Source organism: Numenius arquata, chromosome 10 (assembly GCF_964106895.1).
Source record: "Numenius arquata chromosome 10, bNumArq3.hap1.1, whole genome shotgun sequence".
NCBI lineage: Eukaryota > Metazoa > Chordata > Aves > Charadriiformes > Scolopacidae > Numenius > Numenius arquata.
Genome location: NC_133585.1, coordinates 19,025,016 through 19,047,696, shown reverse-complemented (window position 1 = coordinate 19,047,696; position 22,681 = coordinate 19,025,016). Strand labels below are relative to the sequence as shown.

General features: G+C 48.2%; 2 protein-coding genes across 2 annotated transcripts in view; one reads left to right on the top strand and one right to left on the bottom strand.

Moving 5' to 3' along the window:
• The window catches only part of SGPL1 (sphingosine-1-phosphate lyase 1), a 33,839-nt gene extending 24,175 nt beyond the window's left edge, over positions 1–9,664 (top strand). The window contains exons 8-14 of the mRNA XM_074154924.1: positions 1,453–1,558; positions 2,443–2,541; positions 3,564–3,713; positions 3,974–4,212; positions 4,864–5,010; positions 6,835–6,955; positions 7,055–9,664. Coding sequence (XP_074011025.1) covers positions 1,453–1,558; positions 2,443–2,541; positions 3,564–3,713; positions 3,974–4,212; positions 4,864–5,010; positions 6,835–6,955; positions 7,055–7,195 — 1,003 coding nt within the window. The 3' untranslated portion in view covers positions 7,196–9,664. The remainder of the gene's footprint in view (positions 1–1,452; positions 1,559–2,442; positions 2,542–3,563; positions 3,714–3,973; positions 4,213–4,863; positions 5,011–6,834; positions 6,956–7,054) is intronic.
• Positions 9,665–10,783: 1,119 nt separating this feature from the next.
• Positions 10,784–16,177, bottom strand: PCBD1 (pterin-4 alpha-carbinolamine dehydratase 1). Its single transcript, XM_074154848.1, has 4 exons — positions 16,126–16,177; positions 12,954–13,085; positions 12,533–12,613; positions 10,784–11,671 (listed from the first exon to the last, which is right to left on the bottom strand). Exons 1-4 carry the CDS (start codon positions 16,126–16,128, stop codon positions 11,573–11,575), a joined length of 315 nt encoding a protein of 104 aa, XP_074010949.1. The 5' UTR covers positions 16,129–16,177; the 3' UTR covers positions 10,784–11,572.
• Positions 16,178–22,681: the final 6,504 nt, after the last annotated feature.

Genomic DNA, 22,681 nt, shown 5'->3' with positions numbered 1-22,681 from the left:
GAGGGGAGAAACCTGGGTCAAAAGGAGAGGTGCAAAAGCACAGGAGCTTTTAAGCTGCCTGGGAGGCGTGAATGTTGCTGGGGGGCTGTGGTAGCTACGCCGTGCAGATGTATTTTGGCAATACCTGCGTGCTGCTCTAGGCAGAGTCTGCTCATTTCTGCTTTAGGCCTCTCTTGAGCAGAGATTGTCAGGCCCTTTGAAGTGTTTAAGGGGTTTGATTTATTCAGATCAAAGAGGGTTTAGCCTGAAAACTCTGGGACTGAAGTCAGGGCTGGTTGGAGCTGAAATGAGGAATTGTGCTAATCATTGCACTGCTAATAGAGGATTTGCTCTCTCTAATGTGCTCGTTTTTTTTTCTAGACAGTGCATCAAAAATGTTTCTCTGGGTTACTGCTTACAGGGGGAAAACATAAAGAGAGATGAAACACTGTGGTGTTCATCTTCTGCTGAATTCCCGCCGTTCTTCTCTTTCCTTTTTAACTTTTTTGCGTGCTATTAAAGGCCCTGATAAAGGTATAATGCCTCAGAAAAAAAGATTAATTAAGGCTGTTCAGCCACTGCTGTTCGAGATGGGTGACAGCAAATATTAAGTTTCATTTCGCATATTTATGCTGCTCCTTCCATTTAATATTGTCATATGCCCCTCTCAGGGAGGAGTTGCTGGTTGGAGATCATAGAATCATAGAACGGTTAGAGTTGGAAGGGACCTTAAAGATCATCCAGTTCCAACCCCCCTGCCATGGGCAGGGACACCTCCACTAGACCAGGGGTTGCTCAAAGCCCCATCCAGCTTGGCCTTGGACACTTCCAGGGATGGGCCATCCACAGCTTCTCTGGGCAACCTGTTCCAGTGTCTCACCACCCTCACAGTAAAGAATTTCTTTCTAGTATCTAATCTAAATCTCCCCTCTTTCAATTTAAAACCATTACCCCATGTCCTATCGCTACGCTCCCTGATGAAGAGTCCCTCCCCATCTCTCCTGTAGCCCCTTTAGGTACTGGAAGGGCTGTAATGAGGTTTCCCTGGAGCCTTTTCTTCTCCAGGCTGAACAACCCCAGCTCTCTCAGCCTGTCTTCATAGGAGAGGTGCTCCAGCCCTCTGATCATTTTTGTGGCCCTAACCGTGCCATGGATGATACTATATTTCCTGATATGACAAGAAATTAACTTTTGTGGTTCACAGAAGACCATGCAGTGGAATAGAGTTACTTTATTAGGTTGTTCAAGATCAGGTGTCCATCATTTCAGGTCAGAACAGCATTTTCCTCAAATTTTATATTTTTTCGGTCTGTTTGATTTTTGGGAAGTTGAAACATGGCAACAGGCCTGTTTGTGACCTGTCTGTCACACGGAAATACCTACAAGTTGAATTTCTTTTGCTCTTTCCCCTCCTGTTTGCGATAAGGCGTATGTGCTGCCTGGGTTGACGTATGGAATCTGTTACTTTTCTAGGCTGGTCCCAGTGAGTGCTCATGCAGCGTTTGATAAGGCAGCACACTACTTTGGCCTGAAGTTGATTCACATACCGCTGACCAAGGCTATGGAAGTGGATGTTCAGGTATCACTTTTAGCACCGCACTCTTTCTGTGGGGAAATTGGCATTGTACAGCAAAGAGCAAGAAATCTACGTATAGGGAGGGATGAAGGCTTCCTGGAAATAAGGCAAAACGGCAGGAGTAAGTCATTGCAGATAAGGTTTTGTTTGAAATAATTGGATGTAAAGCATCCCTCTGTGTGATTCATTTAGAATTGTCTAGGTTGGGAGGGACCTTTAAAATCATCTAGTCGAACCGTCAACCTAACTCTGATAAAAAACCATCACTAAACCTTGTCTCTAAGCACTATGTCAACCCGGCTTTTGAATACCTCCAGGGATGGTGCCTCAACCCCTTCCCTGGGCAGCCCATTCCAAGGCTTAAGAACCCTTTCCGTGTCAACATTTTTTCCTGCTGTCCAATCTGAACCTCCCCTGGCGCAACTTGAGGCCATTTCCTCTTGTCCCATCGCCTGTGACTTGGGAGAAGAGACCGACCCCCCTGGCTACACCCTCCTTTCAGGGAGTTGTAGAGAGCGAGAAGGTCTCCCCTCAGCCTCCTTTTCTCCAGGCTGAACACCCTCAGTCCTCATAAGACTTATTATCTGGACTTATTCTCCATTCAGAATCAACTTGTTCTCCATTTAGAATCAAGTAATTTATGAATTTCAGAAATAGCCCCAGATTTCAGATGAGGGCCAACAAAAGTGTTCTTGTACTTCCAAGTGGATGAGTTAAATGACTCAGTTCATGTCTACTGGTGCTTGTAGCTCATTGCTTTGCTTTTCTATAGGCTTCTATGTGTTGGTTTTGAAGACCAGACACTGCATGTTTTCACTTTTTATCTTTTTTGGCAGGGTGGCACTTGATAAATGGAATGTGAGCTTCTTCTCTCTTTAAATCTTCAGGCAATGAGGAGAGCTATCTCGAAGAACACAGCCATGCTGGTCTGTTCCGCTCCCCAGTTCCCGCATGGCATTATGGACCCAATTGAAGAGGTGGCAGAGGTAGGGTGCCCCTGGGACTCCTGGGTGCTGTAGTAATCAAACCAGCATGTCCTGTACAAGAAGAGCAGAGGGGTTCCAGGATGCCAACCAGGGAATCTGGTGGGAGGGTATTGCTGTCCTCGAAGCAGGTGTTCACCAATAGCGAGGTATGTGGGATGCAATTTGGAAGTGAGGAGGAATATGGGACTGGTTTTTCGCACTCTGTAGCTGCTTTAAGGTGGGCTGTAAATGCCACAGGTTACCTCTGGGCATTGTCATGGAGCTGGATTTCAGACTTGAGCTGGTGCACGCGGGCTCTTGTAGCAAGGCAAAGCAGCCAGCCTTTTCCTCATGCTTTGTCTCTGAAGTCTCAAGTCTGCGGCATAAAATTCTGCTGTAGCTGAAGATACGTATTGTCTACATGCCTTAGAGCTTGGCTGTAGCCACTGCGAGACCAACCAGACGGGCTCATTCTTTGATACCCGAGAGGAAATAACAGCAAAATAGCCCACCTTGTACAAAGGCTTTAATTTAGGGCCTACTGATTGTAGCAAACTTGGCGCAGAACTCAGAGGACTGCCTGGAGGGAGGAGTCAAAGGGCTGGGGTCTTATTTTTCAAACATGCCTCTTGATTTTCATCTTAGTGCTCCAGTTATTTATTTTGTATGTAACCAGCCAGGGCCTCTGACATTCTTTTCATTTGGGTCACGCCTGTACACTTTATTGCGGATGCACCTTTCAGACCAAGTTGTCACATCTCTCTGGCAAATACAGCAAACAGTCAAAATGCGATGTTGTTTTTCCTCCTGCTGGCAATCTTCATATATGTGGAAGACAGGAGAAGGCATCCCACAAGCAGCCAGCCTTTCCGGATCTCCTGTCCTCAGCGGCTTGAGAGTGGCATGATGCTCTGAAAGGCTTCAGGAAACACTGAATTGTGAAATGCAGAGTACCGTTTGGTGACTGGAGTTTGGGTGCCCTGACAACATCGTTTTCTTGCCTGATTGTCTGTTACTCACCAGCATCTCTTGTTCACACACAGCTTGCAGTGAAGTTCAAAATCCCCTTCCACGTTGACGCCTGCCTGGGTGGTTTTCTCATTGCTTTCATGGACAAGGCAGGGTTCCCTCTAAAGCGTCCATTTGACTTCCGCGTAAAAGGTGTGACCAGCATTTCTGCTGATACCCACAAGGTGAGAAGGAGGGAAGAAAGGTCTTTCAGTGCTTTCCTTCCTGGGGAGCAATTCCGAATGCCATCCGTGTCTTCAGACGTTTCTGCTCTGCTATGCAGAGTGGTGCTACAGTGCCGGGGTAAGGGCTGCCCTATTCAGATGCTTTGTGCAGTGCACCAAAGTACAGGCAAGTGGGATCTTGGTGACTGTGTGCACTGAGTGCTTGAATGTGTTCCTGCACCCTTCTGCTGCTTTTTAATGCTTTCTGTGTCCCCTTGCAGTATGGCTACGCTCCCAAGGGCTCCTCAGTGGTGCTGTACAGCGACAAGAAGTACAGGAGCTACCAGTTCTTTATAGCACCTGACTGGCAAGGGGGTATATACGCCTCCCCCTCTGTGGCAGGCTCCAGGCCTGGTGGAATCATAGCTGCGTGCTGGGCAACTCTGATGCACATAGGGGAATCGGGCTATGTTGAAGCTACGAAGAGGATCATTAAAACGGCTCGTTTCCTTGAATCAGAGTACGTGCGTGCCTCAGCGTTTTGGTTACGCTTTTTAACCCTGTTCTGGACTCCCTTCTCCCAAACCGCTTTTGTTTCTCTACTTTGTTTTTTTTCTCACTGGAGAAAGCTATAGTGTGTTGCCTGCTGGGTGGGGACCCACTGGGCAGTTATGGGGGAAATGCTTTGTTTATGCACAGGTTGCTGCCCTGTGCTACATAAATGAGAGGCAGAGAGAGGAGGGGTGCAGGCATCTTTGTTTAGCTGACTTTATTTTGAGAGTTTTTTCTGCCTCAGTCATGGCTGAGGGAGAATCTGGAAGGACTTACTGAAGATGATGAAAGAAGGGTCATACTTGCTCTTGTTGGGGTGCTTGTGGTGCTGTGTGAGCTGATAAGGTGATCTCTGCTACTCTGTCTTTCCTTGCCTCTCTGTCCTCCCTCTCTTCCGTTTCTGTGCGAGTGTATTTGACTTCAGGACCAATAATGACCTGAGTCCTCTTGGGTGTCCCAACAGCCTGGACTGGTTGCATGATATTTGTGGTAGGGATGTGCTCTCGTTTGTTCCCTTCTGTAGCTTTTCCTTTAAGGCTCCAGATAGATGGACAGAATGTCTGGCCCCTGTAATCCTAGCAGTCACTTCTTTTCTCCTTTTTTTTTTTTTTTTTTTAAGGTTGAGAAAAATTGACAGCATCTTCATTTTTGGGAAACCTGAGGTGTCTGTCCTCTCCATTGGTTCGGACACTTTCGACATATACCGATTATCTAATTTCTTAGCTGCAAAAGGATGGAACTTAAATGTCCTACAGTTCCCATCAAGGTAAGTTTGTGGAGACTGGTGGACTGATGTATGTAGCCAGGGTATGTGAGATGATCATCTTCAGGCCACACGTAGCTCTCTCGGTTTGCTGAGTGGTGTTGTCCATATCTGATCATAGAATCATTGAATAGTTTGGATTGGAAGGGACCTTTAAAGGTCATCTAGTTGAACCCTCCTGCAATGAGCAGGGACATCTTCAACTAGATCAGGTCGCTCAGATCCCCATCCAACCTGACCTTGAATGTTTCCAGTGGTGGGGCATCTACCACCTTTCCAGGCAACCTGTGCCAGTGTTTAACTATCCTCATGGTAAAAAATTTCTTCTCTATATCTAGTGTAAATCTACCCCCTTTTAGTTTAAAACCATTACCCCTTGTCCTGTCGCAACAGACCCTGCTAAAAAGTTTGTCCCCATCTATCCTATAAGCCCCCTCTAAGTATTGAAAGACTACAGTAAGGTCTTCCCAGAGCCTTCTCTTCTCCAGGCTGAACAATCCCAACTCTCTCAGCCTGTCCTCACAGCAGAGGTGCTCCATCCCTCTGATCATCTTTGTGGCCTCCTCTGGACTCGCTCCAACAGGTCCACGTCCTTCTTATGTTGGGGGCTCCAGAGCTGGACACAGTATTCCTTGTTGGGGTCTCACCAGAGTGCAGTAGTGGGGCAGAATCCCCCACCTTGCCCTGCTGGCCACGCTGCTGGCGATGCAGCCCAGGATGTGGTTGGCTTTCTGGGCTGCCAGTGCGTGTTGTCAGCTCATGTCCAGCTTTTCATCCATCAGTACCCCCAGGTCCATCTTGGCAGGGCTGCTTTCAATCCCTGCATCCCCCAGCCTGTATTGATACTGGGGGTTGCCCCAACCCAGGTGCAGGACCCTGCACAAATTGATAAATTGTGTTTAGACTTTTCTTCTGCAGAGAAGGAATTACTTTTGTAATTGCTGATACATAGCATTTACCGCAGTGAGGATAAGGCAATAGTAATTTTAATGAGCCTTGCAGAGGATATATCTGAGACTCCCTTTCTGTTTACCTCTGCCTAATACAAGCAGAATAATATAAATAGCCAGGGCTTTATCTCACGTTAGTTAACTAAGTGTTTGTGGATTTATTTATTTATTTAGAGTGTCTTCTTGCTGCCCAAGATGAAGGTAATTGAAAGAGCAGTGAGGGGCTGATCGTTTTCAGTGAACTTTCCAGCCTGGTGGAAAATTAATCTTTGTCAGAGAGTTTCCTTGAGCGGGTAGCTGTTGTTTTCCTGTGTGTAAAAGGGGCAAATGCTCTCAGATGTAGCTGCACTGAAAAAAAAATACTGACTTGCAGTTACTGCGAAGCAAAGTCTAGTGAGCCTGAAGTGATAGCTCAGAGGTGCGAGTAGCCCTGTTCCTTCTGGTGGATGCGAACTTCCGTGCTGTGGGTGGCTGATGGCTTACCTAAGCTGGAGAAGGAAAGGGAGGAAAATGATGGCAAGGATCACTGTGCTTGCAGGTAGCTGCGTTCTTCTCACCAGAGGTACCTGGAATGAGGTGAGGAAATGATAATTACAGGCCTTTAAGCATGTGTGGTGAAGTCGGGAAGGAAGGAGGAGTTGCCGTCTTGCAAAAGTAGAGCTGTACTCTCTACTCAAAATACAGCCAATATTTTGCAGGGATTACTTTAATTGGGAGTGGATCATCTTCTCCCATTATGCTGCTGAAATGCTATTTTAAGGAGATATATGGTTGTCACCGGCTAGGGAAGGACTAAATTGCTGTCGATTTGCTCAGAAAACGTGGAGCTGTACCTACCTGAGATGATTAATCTCTCCCCTCTCCCCTGCCTGCCCAGCATCCATCTCTGCATTACGCAGTTGCACACGAAGCCTGGTGTTGCTGAACAGTTCCTGAAAGATGTCAAAGACAGCATTGAGGATATCATGAAGGACCTCAATGCCAAGACCACAGGCATGGTAAGGAAGCCAGCATTATGGTGAGGGTGTGTTTGGGGTGAGTGTGTTTCTCTGATGGTATTAATGATCCTATGTAACGACCTCCTCTTCTCTGCTTAGGGAGCCATCTATGGAATGGCCCAGTCCGTCCCAGACAGGAGCTTGGTAGCAGAGATTTCTCAGGCATACTTGGACGGCCTCTACAGCACGGATGTTCCTTGTAGTGAAAAGCACATGAACGGCTCTCCCGGCCACCACTGACTGTAGTGCAACAATCGGTGCCTTGCCAACTAGCACTGGGGTGGTTCTGAAGGTTTCCTAGGGGAAGAGATTGCAATAAGCCTTTGTTCCTACAATTGCAGGTCTGATGGCGGCTTGGTCTTGAAAACTTCCTTCCCCGTCTTAGTCTGTTCTGAAATCTGCATTATTTTCATGCCCAACTTTAGTTTTAGGGCTTTTCTTCCCTTTCCCCTGCCTGTTTTCATCATGACTATTGATGGTGAATTGAATGTCCATTCCACAACTCCAAATTCCTCAGGTATTCTGTGTGTCACTTCATTCCTTGCTGTTTCTTCTCCTCACACCTGGTATTGAGCTGGTGTCCAGCCAAGTGTTAGATTTGAATTTTCGTGTTCCAAAGCTTCAATCTTCCCAGAAGTTGAAGGCAGAAAATAAATGGAATATTTTGTTTTCTTTTGAGTATTCCTCTGAGCTACTGCATTTAACAGACTGTGCTGGGAGCCTTGTATCTATGTAATGCAGAGCTGATAAATTGGCAAAGGAAAGATGGTCGTGTACTCCTTTTTGAAATCCCCTCTGGAGATCTCAGCGAGACCGCAGTCGGTATCTGCTGAGGGGAAGAAAACCCAACACAAAATCTGTTTCCGGAATCTCTTTGTTTGAATAACAGCAGAAATAGAACCCAAGCAGGTGGTGTAAGGAGAGGAACTGGATGGTACTGAAAACCTTAGGTACTTAGTAACTGTTTTACTTCCCTGCCTCTTCTAGAAGATGTGCATTTACCACCTAGAGTGCTTATTGTAGCTTGCACAATTCTGGAGGGATGTGCAAAACAAGTGATTTCACTGTTCATGACTTGAAGGTTTTGCACTATCTCACAATGCTGTAGTAGAGTCAGTCAGGCCCTGGCACGTGCCATGGCTAGGGACTTCACGTGCAAATGGATGGCGCCAAAGCTGACCTTTTTTTACCATGATCTTTTAGTATAAAAAGGTGACTTTTGTAATAGTTGTAATCTCTGCTCTTTGCACTGATTCTTTTTAAGGCACATTCTCGAAAGGGCATTCACCATTGTGCCTTGATGCTTCTCTGGCTTTTTTTTTTTTTTGTGGGATGCCAGGGAGGGTTTGAGGGTTCAGCTGTTGACTGCAGCGTTTGCTACGGTCGTTTCCTTACGGTACTATACTGAAAAAAACCCAAAACCTCAAAGGCAGACTGGCCTCAGAGAAAGTACACTTGCCTGTAAGGTAGAATAGAATTGTATTGAGCCAAGTCCCTTCACAGTATTACAAAGATGCTGGTGTATCTCTGAGAGGTAGATGATAGGCTGCAGCAAGTTGGAAGTATTCAAGCCTTAGGCATATGGCTCACCCTTCCTATTTTTCTCTGCTGTTTTTACGGTGAGAGAGTTTTCCTAGTGCAGCTTGTGGCCTTAAGGACAAGCTAGAACCTCTTGAGTTATTAAGCAGTGGTGGAGTCACTCCTGCAGGGTTTTCCTGCGTGTTTCCTCTCAGCTTTTTGCATGCTACCGAGAGTTTTCCTGGGCACGTTCAACACTTGCGTGAAGACTTTGTGCCACATCTGCAGAGTATTGTGCAGGGCATCTGAAGGCATCATGTCTCTCTGCTGTAGTGGGCTTGCTAGCCCGAAGCTGACCCTCACTGGCTTAACAACAGCTGAAGCACACACTTGCACAATAATTACACCCAATGAAATTACCAGCCACTGCACAAACCAGTGCAGCAGCCTCGGGCCCAGTGATTGCGGGAAGAATGCTTGCTTTTTAGCAGGTTTATTCTCAGTGCGAGGAGACAAAAGTATTTTGGCGATCTGCCCTTAAATCGATAACTTCATGCATGTCTCTGAGCCCTTTTGAAAACATATTGCCCGATAGTCTCTTGATGGTGTTACCAGCTCTGGCAGTCAGCATTTATGTTGGACCTATTTATTCTGTTAACGTCTTGCCAATGTGACCATTACTGCATCTCTGACTTTGCTGTACTTTGGAGACAGTCTTAAGTGTCTGGCTACTGTGACGGTTCTCTTTTGAACCAAGATTTAAAAAAAAAACAAAAACAAAAAAGGGAGATATTCTTTTTGTTTCTGCTTTAAAAGGAAGAGAGGATGGATTGGGGTTAAGGAGAGAAAAACTCCCTCCTCCTCCCTGGTTCCATTCTCCTCCGAGGAAGTTAGATGGATCTTAACGGATCAGTGCTCCATTTCACATTTTTGGATGTATTTGAAGATGTTATTTGTGAGTCAATGTATTCCATTCTGGGCTTTACTTACTAGTAATATTTGTGGGTTTAATTATTTTATGTGTATTTGTTCTATACTGTAAATGTAACCTTCTGGTCAGGAATAGGCCACTGTAATTTACCAGTGTGTAGTCTTTATTCATCCTTGTTATCTAACATGTAATCTGCATCTCCTTTATCATGCCAAATGGTCTTAGGAAAACAGTGCAATTAACAGGCTGTATAATTTTTTAAAAGACAAAAAAAAAAAAAAAGAAGAATTTTATGGACTGGATTATGATCTGAAACTGGATGGTACTTTAGACCTGGATGGAGCTTCGCGACTATTAATTCCTGTGAGATTTCTGACTGTCAGGTTTTCCAAGTGAGACACTACAGCTGTTGCTTGTACAAAGCACTCCCAAGGGATTTGCCTGCTCTTAGGTACTAGACTGAAGAATATCCAATGGGATGGACCAAGAAGAGATGCGTGTCTTCATGCCATGGATTTCACCTGCACTTTTCTGATGACTTGGGGGAGGGGGGAGCGAAAGGGTTGCGTACAATACAATAATATCTTGCCCAATAAATACACACTTTTGACTTTTTAATGAAGAAGTTGGACAAGTTCATCCGATGGCAGTATTCTGTATTGCTGTAATTTGACGCTGCAAAACTGTAGGCTGAAATAGCTGAAGAGATGGTGAAAATGGGCCTAGTTTGTATTAAAATGGTGCATTTAGCTATCTAGGCTCATTGAACTCTTTATTTTTTCTATTTCAATACTTATTTGAAGGAATGGGGACCTATTGCTTCTGGTCTTTACTCGTGCACAGCCTAGTATGTGGCAGGGAGAATGGAGTATGAATCTAACTGACTCTGCCCGAGGACTGCTGTTTTGTCCTGTCAAGATAAAGGTGGTTTCCTGTGTCTTGTGTGCGATGTTCAAGGATGCTGAAAATAGTCATTGAAGAGCTATGGATTTCTTCTTAATACTTTCTATAACTTTAAAGGGTTAAAAAAACCAAAACAACAACAACAAAAAAAGGGACATGAATTGGGTGTTTGTAGTAGTGTTTATCCCAGACTGTTTTTCTGAAAGCAGCTATTGTTGGTTTCACAGCAAATTGCTCCAGTTGTATTGAAAACACAACAATTTGGCTGCAGACTCACTGAATGCAGAGCTCTTTGTGTTACGGGAATGAAGATCTTACCCCACCAGATCCACTTACAACCTCTTTTGGGAGATATTCCACCCTAAGCAGTCCCTGGCCCATTGCTGCTTTTGTGCCTTTCGGTTGTGCCTCCCCTGTGGTTGTGCCTTGGTTATGGTACGCTTCTGATTTTAGCACAAGCAGGCTTTTTTTTTTCTGATAATCTCATTCTCTTTCAGACCCCGTTCGATTTGAGGTGCAGGCCTACGAAAGCACGTGCCATTTCTCGGCGATGCTTCGTCAAGAAGCTTTTTCCATGGCAGAAGCACCTTCTTGAGAGCAGTCAGGCCGGTAGCCGTGTTGGGAAAACCTGCCGGCGTAATTTTGACAGTGAGGCTTCCTTCCAAACTGACATCAGGTTAACCAAGATCTTTATTGTAAACATTTTCAGTTGGTATCCTACTAAAGGCCAGTTACGATAGGGGTGAGATCACATGTCTGCTTATAATACTGCTAGGAAGAGGTTACAGTCATAACCAAATTGCACATCACAGTTTGCTGGTATGGTATAGAGAAACCAAAGGGTTCACGTGCCATGTTTTGGGTAGAAAACACGTTCCAGTAGGTAAGAAGCAGTAACGCAGTGCCTGGATGGGGTCAGGCTCTGGAAAGATTTACTGGTACAATTGTGTAACATGACTCCTGGTAAAAGGGCATCTCTGCTGAAAGCCCCAGAGGCTCAGCAGTTTGCGGGCTGGTAACACACAGCTAACAAAAGGGTTTAAGAATGGAAGCAGCAAGATCAGAGCAGGATATATGCACGGTGCCCAAGAAGCGCCTCCATGCATCTCTGGGCTGCGGCGGTGGGGTTTGGCATGGCGTTTAGGCAGTCTGGATTCAGGAACTAGCTTGGAAGTGGGAAGAGGCTCAAAGGTGCAGCCGTCTAGGTGAGATACGGGTTGTGGCAGCAGCAGAGTTGATTTTTGGCTTCATGTGTGTCTCTCTAGTCAGGAGAGAGAAGCTGCAACCTGCTCGATGAAGCTGGCCAAGTTGATGTCTCGCTCTGATAAGCCTCCACACTCATGGGTGCTCAAGGTGATGTGAACCTAAACCAGACAGACAGACCAACCAAGTGTTGCTGGCAGAAAGAGCAGGACCGGTTTTCCCCCAGCGCTGCAGACAGTTTGCATCTGATGAGGCAGGTAGCACCGTTATTTTCCCTAGACTTGTTAGCAAAATTACCCAAGGTGGGGGAGGTGGTCTGGCGTTTTTGCCTGGTTTTCTCCTTCATGGAATCATGGAATTGTCAGAGTTGGAAGGGACCTCTAGAGATCATCTAGTCCAACTCCCCTGCTAAAGCAGGGTTGCCCAGAGCACATCACTCAGGACTGCATCCAGGTGGGTCTTGAAAATCTCCAGAGAAGGGGACTCCACGACCTCCCTGGGCAGCCTGTTCCAGGGCTCTGGCACCCTCACCGGAAAGAAGTTTCTCCTCATATTTGAATGGAACTTCCCATGTTCCAGCTTGTGCCCGTTGCCCCTCATCCTGTCACTGGGAACCACTGAGAAGAGTCTGGCTCCATCCTCCTTTGACCCACCCTTTAGATACTTCTAAGCATAATCCTTCCTACAGCTTGTCCTGGCCACAAGCTGTCGCTGCCACCCCTGCCTTGGTCACAGCAGCTGGCTGTCCCCGCTTTTCAACTCTTCCTCCTGATGCTTTTACCCTTGCTGCTACTTCTGATACTGATTTTTAAAAAGCAACCCTGGTGCCAGCCTACAGGCAGCTACTGCTCAGCTGGACAGGTGAAAAAAAAAAGGCTGTCTGTGCTATTCCAAGGGAATACCATCTGAGGAAAGAGGCCCCACTGATCTGAACAGCGCTTGCTGCTGCTGTTTTATACCTCATGGAAGGGATGTGTTCTCTGAGGAGCTCCGCTTGCCCCCCCCCCATCCCTCTTTCTTACCTTATTGTACACATTAAACCATTCAGGGTGGTGATCCAGTTTTTCTGCCTGTAAAGCCACTCTGGTCATGAAGCCAAAGGCCTGCCCAGTGGAGTAAGAAGAAAAGTTAGCTCTGAACCCTGCAATATATTGTTTTTCACTCCATCGCTATTAATTTTACACCATGTGTTTCTAACCCAAGCACATGTAAGGCCTAGGATGTTTTGTATCTTTGCTAGGGTTTTCCATGGGTTTTCCTCTTTTCCCAAACAAACCATGTGCTGAATTGAGCACTTTGGTGTCTTGGGCAGATTATCTTGCTCAGCCATTACATTTCAGGAGAAAGATGGAGGGGTTTCTTTGGCTGAGCCTTTCAGATGGGACCCCCTGCTTTGCAAACCAGGTCTCCTGGGTTGTAAAACTGTACTGCGGATGCTCGTACCCGGTTGAAGTCCTTGAAGTGGAACTCTTTGAAGATGGCGTCTCTGCCTTCCACCTCGTTCCACCCCACGGCTCTCAGGTTTGGCAGCAGCTGCTCTCTCTCCTCCGCACTCAGCCTGTGGGCTTTTCCTGCCTGGCACCGCAGAAAGGAAAGGGAAGAGGAGATCAGTGTGGCAGAGGTAGGATGAAGTAGGTGTTCAAAGCAGTCAAGCCGTGCCATGAGTCGTGGAGTTACGGGTTCATGGAGGCAGCTTTACACTGGGTGGGAGGCTTAGGGGGTATGTGCAGACCTGAATTGGGGTTGCTGATGATAAGGCATACCGATGCTGTCCTCTGCTCCCTGTCAGGGGTACATCCTGCATGTACCTAGGTCAAGTGAAGTCCAGCTTGTCACTTTTGTCCTCTGACCTGCGATGCTTACTACTTTGAATGGTGTATTCATTATAACCCGAGGTAATAAGAAACGATGGCTGTGTGAGGTTAACCTCCCAAATGCATTATGTATAATTTTCTGGAAAAAAAAGCAAACCTCTGAAACTCTGTGATGGCTCTCTCTAGAACTGAGAATTGCTTGCTTTTGAGGTTTGCAAAGTACCTTCCTGAAGCGGGAGGGCTTTATTTGCAGGTCATCTGCACTGGCAGCCTGCTTTAGAGGAGAAAGAAGTGGTGTGAATCAGAGATGAGTCACGCTAAACCGGAGTTCAGCTCCTTTTCCTTTTCAGTCTCCCTTATGTTAGGATGGAGTTAAAGAGGCTGGTTTTGTCTGAGTAACAAAGGGCAGAGGGAGGGATTGTGATTTAGCATTGCCTTCTCCTCTTGGGCAGAGCTGCTGTTTGTTTTTTCAAGGGTGGGTGGGGAAAGCAGCAGTTTGTCTTGGCTTTGGGGAGTGAATATGGGCCAAGATGAAACTAAAATGGAGTTCTTGGGGATGGGGGCTACCCAAGCCAGCGTATCTTCTGGCTCAGTGGGGAAGGCAGGAGTGAGTGTGGAGGGGTATTGCTCTGTCTGAAAATTATGTCCTGGCAATTAAAATTCCTTCCTAGTAGGTGATCTGATCTTTCGAGTTGGTGAGGATTGGTTGTTTCTCAGTGACAAAGACCAACATCTCTTTGCCATTTGGTTTCCTTTACATGCTGTAGAGCAGTGTGGCGAGTTACGTGAGAGTCCCAACAACTACTGCCCAATGTTTCTTGTGGGTGTTTGGTCAGCAGCCCCTTGAGACACTTTGTTTGGCCATCAATGCTCAGAAGTAGCACCTTAAAACAGCTAAGCAACTAAGGCAAATCATCCTTTCCTATACTTTACCTAGTCACAGGCTGTACAACACCATCAACTCCAGCCATGGAGCTGATGTTTTTGTGGGTTCTTCTTTGGTTTTGCATGTTTTGAGGAAGATTGCAAAGATTAGTGGGAATAAGTACCTGCTAAGCCATCAGGCTGTGTGGGTGCCTGCCCGTCTGCGTAGCCGTGACCCTAGAGAAGGCTGTCAGCTGCAGACCGCTTCATGAAATGGAGAGTGCCAAGGTGTGTGCTGAACCCCATAGCTCAGGGGTGGCTTGCTGGTGTGGGATGGCTCCTGTCCCCCTGCCATCGCAGCAGCATGCTCTCCCTCTTGCAGGATATTTGGGGAAAGCCTTCCTCACCTGTGCATGCTCCGGCCTTGCTGCTAGCGTGCAAACCACCCCTGCCACCCTTCAGTTTGGATGGCCCCAGCTCCACCACCCTGCTGATGTCAACCCCTGTTCCTTCCCGAGCGCTGGGTTTGGAGGGAAGGTAGTGAGTAAACACGGCTCAGCGCAATAAACCCTCAGCCGTTGCCCTTCCACGCTGATGGCGTGATAAGCCGGGTGTGGGTAGCTTAGCAACTGGATAACGTGGGGACGGAGGCTGGCTCTGCACTGCACGGGGCCGCTGGCAGGGGGGCACCCGGGGAGGGGTCTGCCATGGGGGACTCTGATAGGGATGGGCTAGGGGCTGCACCAGGTTTTGGGACCAAGGCCTGAGAGCTCCTGCTTGCGCTAAAGAGTGGAAAGGCTGCGGAAAGCCGGAGCTGCTGCTTGGCTGGAGCAGAAGGGTATGGACACAGGGGGCTGGATGCTGAGCCAGCCTGCCCCAGGCAGAGCAAGAAACAGGCTGCAAGAGGAGGGACGTGGCTTAATTGTTCTCTGAACCCTTTTCTTCATCACAACTACACAGGGAAGATAGGCCCTGAGGGCTTTTTCCAGGCCCAGCTCCTCTCCAAGAGCCCTGTGCTGGGGGGGGCATGGCCAGACTGAGGTTTGGCCAAGGGACCACACAAAAGCCAGCTCTTCTGGCTGTGTCTTGTGGTGGCAAAACCCCCTGTCCAGAGGACCCTCCGTGCCCTCCACCCCGCTCCCTTCCCCTTCCCTCCTCCTCCACCCCAGCTTGCTGTTTTTGTCAGTGTGGCATGTTAATGCTTTCATGTCTACTTACTCCTTTAAAACACACTCTTCTCATTAGGGAAATTTAATTATTTTGTTTTCTTTTGCTGGCTCTCAACTGCCAAGGCAGTGGGATTTTTATTTTTTATTTTGTTTTGCCAGCAGGAACCCAAATATATGCATTGTGCAACCGAGTGGGGGGAAAAAAAAAAAACCAACAAACCAGCATGGGAAATTGGGAGAGCTTTGGGCTTTCTGGAGATGAATCCAACCCTCTCTGCTCAAACTAACATCTTCCCTTTTTCGGGGTGACTTATCACCTGGGAAGAAGGTAAAAGGGACCAGCCCTGGCATGAGCAGGACCTGCAGGCAGGGCTGGAGCGAGGTGTGCCGTGAAAAGGTTGATTTTGCTGCCATGAAAAGGCTGATTTCCAGCTGGCCAGGGTGGGTTGCAGGTGGGAGTACGGGTTGGGGTGGGGGGGTGCCGAATTTGAGCGGGGGGGGGGGGGGGGGTATCACACTTGCAGCGCAGCCTTGCTTGATGGACCCTTTCCCTCCCCCCTGCCAGAGGAACCGAGCTGGGAGAGCCCTGGCTTTGCTAAGGCAGCCGGTTACTTATTAACCACAGCAGAGAGCTCTGCTCCTTTCTCCCTTAGCCTCCCGCTTCATCTCGGAGAGCGGACCTGCCGCCGGAACCTTCCTGTCCCCGTCCCGTCCTTTACCCTCAACCTGCAAGCAAGCGACGGCCGGATCTCCCCGGCAGCGACTTACCATGGCCGCCGGGTCTCCCTGGCCTCCCTCCCCGCTGCTGCTCGCCGTACCGTACCGTACCGTAGCCCGGTGGAGCCGTGGCTCGTCCGGGGCGGGGGGAGGCGTGGCGAGGGGGCCGGGTCCACCCACGGGGAGCTGCTGCCCGGCAGCGGTCTCGCCCCCCCCCCCCCCCCTTCATCCACGGGGTTTGCTGAAACGGGGTCTCTTTGAACCCCTGGGTGATGTGTCCACCCCTGAACCACCCGCCCCTCTCTCGTAGGGTCGCTTCTTTTTAACCTGTTGCACAAGGAAAAGGCCAAAAACTGGGATGGAAGAATCACAGAATCTTCATGGTTGGAAGGGACCTTTGAGATCATCCAGTCCAACCACAACAAAAACTAAACAAAACAAAACCCCCAAAACAAACACCCACAACCACACCCCACCCCACCCACAAACAGACACAACCCAACAATCCCGGGCACTAGAGCATGCCCTGAAGTGCCGTGTCTACGCGTTTCTTAAATACCTCCAGGGACGGTGACTCCACCACCTCCCTGGGCAGGCTGTTCCAGTGCCTGACCACTCTCTCAGGAAAGTCATTCTTCCCAATATCTAATCTAAACCTCCCCTGCCCCAACTTCAGACCATTTCATCTGCTCCTGTCATTATTCCCTTGGGAGAAGAGACCAACACCCACCTCTCTACACCCTCCTTTCAGGGAGTTGTAGAGGGCAACGAGGTCCCACTTCAGCCTCCTCTTCTCCAACTTAAACATGCCCAGTTCCCTCAGCCTCTCCTCGTATGACTTGTTCTCTAGACTCATCACCGGCTTGGCATCACACGCTGGCAACACGTGTGATGAATGTGACAGTCCTTCTGGCCTGAGCATATGTGCGCCTCCCCAGCCCCCTGTGCTCTCTGCAGTGATCATCAGGAGCCGCGGGCTACATTGTCTTGGGAACGGCCCGGATTATATCACAGCACGTGGACCCAGAGCCGGGGTAGTGGGGGGAGTGTGTGCATCACACCACTTCTGAGCGTTTTTTGAGGTGTTTTCTCCCGTTGCCGAGGGAACCGTGTCTGCACTGGTGCCGCGTGCTGCTCCCCAGCATGTTATCACTCTCCAGGCTCTGCCGTATTTGTGCCCATGTCCTGCAGCTCCTTGTCTGTTAAGCCCCCCCTCACGTGATAGGCAATTTTCCAGCGCCGACAACGATTTTGTACCATGCTGATGTACGTGGTAGACAGAAATTCAGCACCCCGCTATACCCTTGTGGCTTTCTTTACCCTTGAAGCAACAGATCCTGGATTTTTTTTTAATATAGTGTGACATCCATCCCTTGTACATACTCTTGTGCACATTTTGTTTTCTACTGTTTGGGTTTGTGGGTGCCACAGAGATGATTTGTTTCTCCAGCAGCCAAGTTAGAGGGAAGCAAATTCTTCCTTGCTTTTTTTTTTTGTTTTTCCCCTCTATAGATTTGCTTGCCAGGTTAATGAAAAGGCAAACCGAACATCTTTTGTGTCCTGGGAGACCCTGAGTGTTTTTTCCAGGGAGAAAATACTTGGGGAGCAACACGGCGCCTAAGAAGAAAATAATTGTGTGCAGGTACGAAGCTGGAAGCTTTGATACGGATGAGAAGAGGAGGGGTGCTGTACGGTTTTCAGCAATGAAATCAGGAGGTGGGACTGTTTGTAAGGTTGGGAAAGGCCAGCAGAACATTTTCTTGGCATAAGCCTGAATTGCAGGACTTGGCAGTTTTCATCAGCACAGCCCAGCAGAGGCGTCTCCGTAAACGGTGGCACAGGCAGGAGGTAAAAGAAGCAATAACATTGTCATGAAGTTGCAGGTGGAGATACCGGTGCTGCAGATGATAACAACTATGTTCAGGTGGTCTCAGCTGCAGTTTTCTCATGAAAATGCAGTGGCTGTTCTGATGATGGTGACCTGAATGTACCTTGGCTAGGTGACAGTGCCTCTCTGGGCCTCCCTATTGATTTGGAGATGGGGGAGGAAGCAAATACTCCATCTCTCACGATACCCACAAATACCCCATCTCTCATGATACCCCGCTTTCCCTCTGTTGGATTTTGTTCCAGCGCAGCTGGGAGCTGATCCGATTTACCTTGCCAATATGCATGCTGCCAGTACAGGGCAACTGACAAACACCTCAGCTCATTAGAGGTGAGAATTTCTGTGGCTGGAGAACGCCAAGAGAAAACCGATTAATTATACCGTGTCTACTGATTAGCCAGCTCCTTTGTAATGGCATTTTCTCTCCTAGGTTATAAATCAAGCCATAAGTGCCAGCCTTACGTGTGAGAGATCTCTTGCAGAGGGATGTGCTTTTGCTGAAAAGTGACAACGGGGTAGTTGTGATTTTCCTCGGTCTACGGTGTGAAATTGTGGCCAGGGGGGACCTTTGGCTGACTCCCAACTCCCGAACCCCTAGGTGCATAAAACTGCCCCTCTGCACGACTTCAGTACATCTTTTTGAGCTGTGACCCTTTAGATTTGCGTTTAATGATTAATTGAGTGATGTTGGGCAAGGTGTTTGCTCAGAGCAGTTTGCAGCCCCGTGCGAGGGGTGTGCCTGTTTACTGGGAACAGATTTTTGCTCTTTTTTTTCTGCCTTTTTTGTCTGGTTTAGAGCTGTGCTTCTTTTGGCTAGGTCGATGGCAGCTAAACCCACCTGCCTATATTGCTGTGACATACACACAGGGGCTTCTGCGTACCTGGAGGGAGCTCTCGTATCACTCACCAACTATTACTTGTATTTTGTCAATACCTCTTTAACAAAATCAGACCCTGAAAGCTGCTTTGGTTGAGAGCCCCGTGCTGTCTCCTGTCTCAAGATTTGCCTTTTTGAATTCCCACCCTTTCCCATTTCCCCTTCCCTGAAATATTTTCACGGTCCCTTTGAGGGAAAAGGGATCCTGGCTTCCTTCTCTGAGAGTGCTTGCAGTCACATAAGAGATGTGGAGGGCATGATCCTTGCTGCTTGCAGGGGAGGGAGGCTCTCTGCAGGAGCACAGGACTCTCCAACACAGCAACAAGTGTTATTTGGGTTGTTTTTTTGGCTTGTTTGTTTTGCTGGGTTTTTTCTCTTCATGCGGTTTGATTTTTTTTTTTTTTCTTTCCCTCTTGTTCTTCCTTTCCCCCTTTTTTTTTTTTCCTTCCCCGTAGTCCGTGCTGGCACCTCATTTCACAGTATTAAAAATGTGCTCAGGGTCATCTCCCTGCAGGTGTGCTTTTCCAGGCCTCCCTGGGGAACCTCTGACCCACGGGGTTAGCATTAGCCTGGCTCAAATCACGGTAAATTCACTCTGCCTTTGCATCTTGGGCCCTCTCATGAGGCAGACGGGATTAACCAGCAAAGCAAGTGGTGGCTTTTACCACCTTGTTTGCTGCAACCCAAGTTTGCATTGGAGGGGCTGTTAGCAGAACTCCTGACTCAGCGGTTGGGGTGTTTGCTGGGGACGCTGGCAGAAGGAGTCTTACAGGGCTGGCTGTTGGTTTTATATTGTATTCTGGAAGAAGAGTGGGTGTTCTCCAGCGCTGGATGGGAGAGGTTTATCTATCACGGCCAGGAAGGACCCAGTGAGGGTCTTGCACTGAACAGAAATCACACATCGAGCGAGGAGGGGCTGAAAGTAGGTGAAGGCAGAAACAGGGAGAAGCTTCGTTTGTGCTTGCTCTGTTCTTGCGTTTCCCAGGTCCACTTCTGGCTGCAGCTGGAGACAGGGTGGGAACTAGATCCTGTGTCAGGAAGTCCCTGCTCCTTAGAGAAGGCCTTTAGAAAATTCTAGGTGTGCTCTTAGTTTGCTTCACCTTTAACCGATGCGCTTGGCTCTTCTTCAGGTCCGGCACCATCTGCTGATCCTTCTTCCCATTGGTTGGGAGGGAGAAGGATGTGCTATGCTTCACCTCTTTTCCCTAAATGGGGAGACCCAGGGCAGGAGGACTGTTAGCAAGCCACGAGATGGGGGAACAGATTTTTGCCTGGTGGGTAATGAATTGTCTATGTATTTATGGCTTTTTATTTATGCTTCTGTGACGAGACTGAAACTCATGTGTTGTGGGCAAGGGGGAACAACTGCTTAGTCAGCGGGGAAACAATTAACCAGCTGCAGCGCCTCAGGAATTCACTGGGAATACATTTTCAGAGTTTGCTAATGGCAAATGCTAATGGAATTTGAACAAGTAGCTCGGGACAGCCTCGCAATCCCCTGGTGAAGCTCAGCCCCCGAAAGGGTGCTTTAAGCCAGGGTGGGCCAAAGTCTTTCATCATCGACAACTCCGCTGATATCTGAAGCATTGCTCTTGTGGCACAATAGATTTAATTAAAGAGTTTGTTCAGCACCGGAGGGGATTTATGGCAGTTGAGACAAGTTTAAGTTGACAAAAGGGCCCAATAAATAGAGATGAATCGTTAATTATTCCTGTGTGAGACTTCCTCTCGTAGCGTCGTTTTATCAAAGTCAGCGAGGGCTGGGAATTAGCCTCAGCACAATGAGCAAAACAAATTGGAGGCTGGTGCAAATTGTGGCTTCTCTGGTCTGCTCGCACCATGTTTTAGGTAGAGGGCCTTGATGTCAGGCAGTGCACAGGTACCCCTGGAGAAGGCTCTAGCCTTGAAAAAAAAAAAAATGGCAGTAGAAGTGGCACAACCACTTCTCAGGTGTAGAAACCATGAATACCCAAGTGGGAGACAATTGTGTGCAAGATGGTGGAATATTATAGCATCTGGGAGTGAAGAAATACTGCATTGTGGTGGGCTCTCTTCTCTTCTTGAAAAATGTGTCTTTGTTGCCAAAGCTATAAAAACTTTGTATCCTAGGATGGTAGGCTTGATCAGAAAAACTCATGAGATGCTAAAAAGGCTCTTCTAAGCTCCCTGTGTTGCATCGTGCACTTCCCACTCCTGAATTCCTGTATCAGACTGTCCTGCAAAGTACCTGTGGGACAAAGTACCTGAAAAGTTCTCACACGTCACAGGGTATCTTAAAATGCCCCGTGCTCGCTCTTTGCTCTGGAGAAGAGAAGGCTGAGGGGAGACCTTATCAACGCTTACAAGTATCTAAAGGATGGGTTGAAGGAAGATGGAGCCGGACTCTTTTCAGTGGTTTCCAGCGATAGGACAAGGGGCAATGGGCACAAGCTGGAACATGGGAAGTTCCATTTAAATATGAGGAGAAACTTCTTTCCGGTGAGGGTGCCAGAGCCCTGGAACAGGCTGCCCAGGGAGGTGGTGGAGTCCCCTTCCCTGGAGATTTTCAAGACCCGCCTTGATGCAGTCCTGAGTGATGTGCTCTGGGCAACCCTGCTTTGGCAGGGGAGTTGGACTGGATGATCTCTAGAGGTCCCTTCCAACTCTGACAATTCCGTGACTCTGTGATGCAAACCTGAATCCAAAGTACCTGTGTGCACATTGCCACGGATGCCTCCTCCTGTGTCAAACTGGTGCTGGAAGAGACAGCCCATTACCAGCCAGTGCACGGAGAAGCCTGGTGTGATTTAGATTTGAAAACTCAAGAGCTGGGCCAAAATAATCCTGCTTTGACTCTGTGTTTGTCCTTGTAACCAAGTGGCATGACAAAAACAAGGGCCACGGGCCCTGGCAGCTAATGTACTGCTGTGTCACAAGTCTTGTCCTCCAGGTCCTCAGGAGCTTGCTCCATGGTCCGTGGTGGACGGCGGTGAGATCATGCAGTTTCCTACCCTGCCAAGGTCGCTCTGTTCCCTACAACAGGATGCATTTGCCCTGCGGGAAGGTAATACATCAGACCTGCCTTTTCCCTACCCCTTGCTTTGTCCAGTCTGGTGATGGATTAATCACATAACACGGCTTCCCTGGGCACAGCTGGAGCCCGGTGCAAGGGAAACTTCTTGTATTCAGCTTGTTTCCTGACTTTCAGTCCAAATTTGAGTTTCTTTGCTAAACGGGTTGGATTTTCTGGCAAATCTGCAAGGGTTGTGGAGGGTGAGTATCTTGACAAATCTGGGAGCCTTTTTCCCATCTTAAAGAGCGAGTTTTGCTCCTTGTTTATGCAGGGAGGGTTGGGTGCTGCATGTTAAGCGGCTGCTGTACAGCCGTGTCTTGTCACTAGGGGTCAGGGAAATGCTGAGAAACGGGAGAGCTCCCTGAAACCGCAGCCCTTGGCTGGAGGCCACAGGGTTGAGGCTCTCAGAAACCCATCTGAGCCCCAAACCCAGGAGTGATGGCTGACTCCATCAGTTCTGCTAAGGAGTGGCTGCGCTCAGCCACTGAATCTTCGTGGCCAAATTGTTTCTCGTGAGAAGCACCTCCAGACCCTTTGGTGCACCAAAGCATCAGTGTCCCTCCTGGGGCATGCTCTCCCGTAGACACGTGCAGTGAGAATGTCTCCCCAGCCAGACTTCTAGAGGTTTTTTTTGGTTACCAACGCTGTTTGAAAATCCTGGAAGTCCTTGGGTTTTATTTCCAGCTTCCCAGTTTCCAGTCTTGCAGTAAACTGCCCTGCGGTAGGGCAGGAGAGGGGCTCTGGATTTGGATATAAAGGCAAGGTCTGTCTGCACAGACCTTTTATTGGG

Bases quoted from the DNA above. Each gene is read 5' to 3' on its own strand.
- PCBD1 (XM_074154848.1), bottom strand. The intron at 12,614-12,953 runs GTACGAGCATCC...TCCACTGGGCAG, and splicing joins ACTTCAAGGACTTCAACCGG to GCCTTTGGCTTCATGACCAG. The intron at 11,672-12,532 runs GTAAGAAAGAGG...TGTCTGGTTTAG, and splicing joins GGTTTAATGTGTACAATAAG to GTTCACATCACCTTGAGCAC.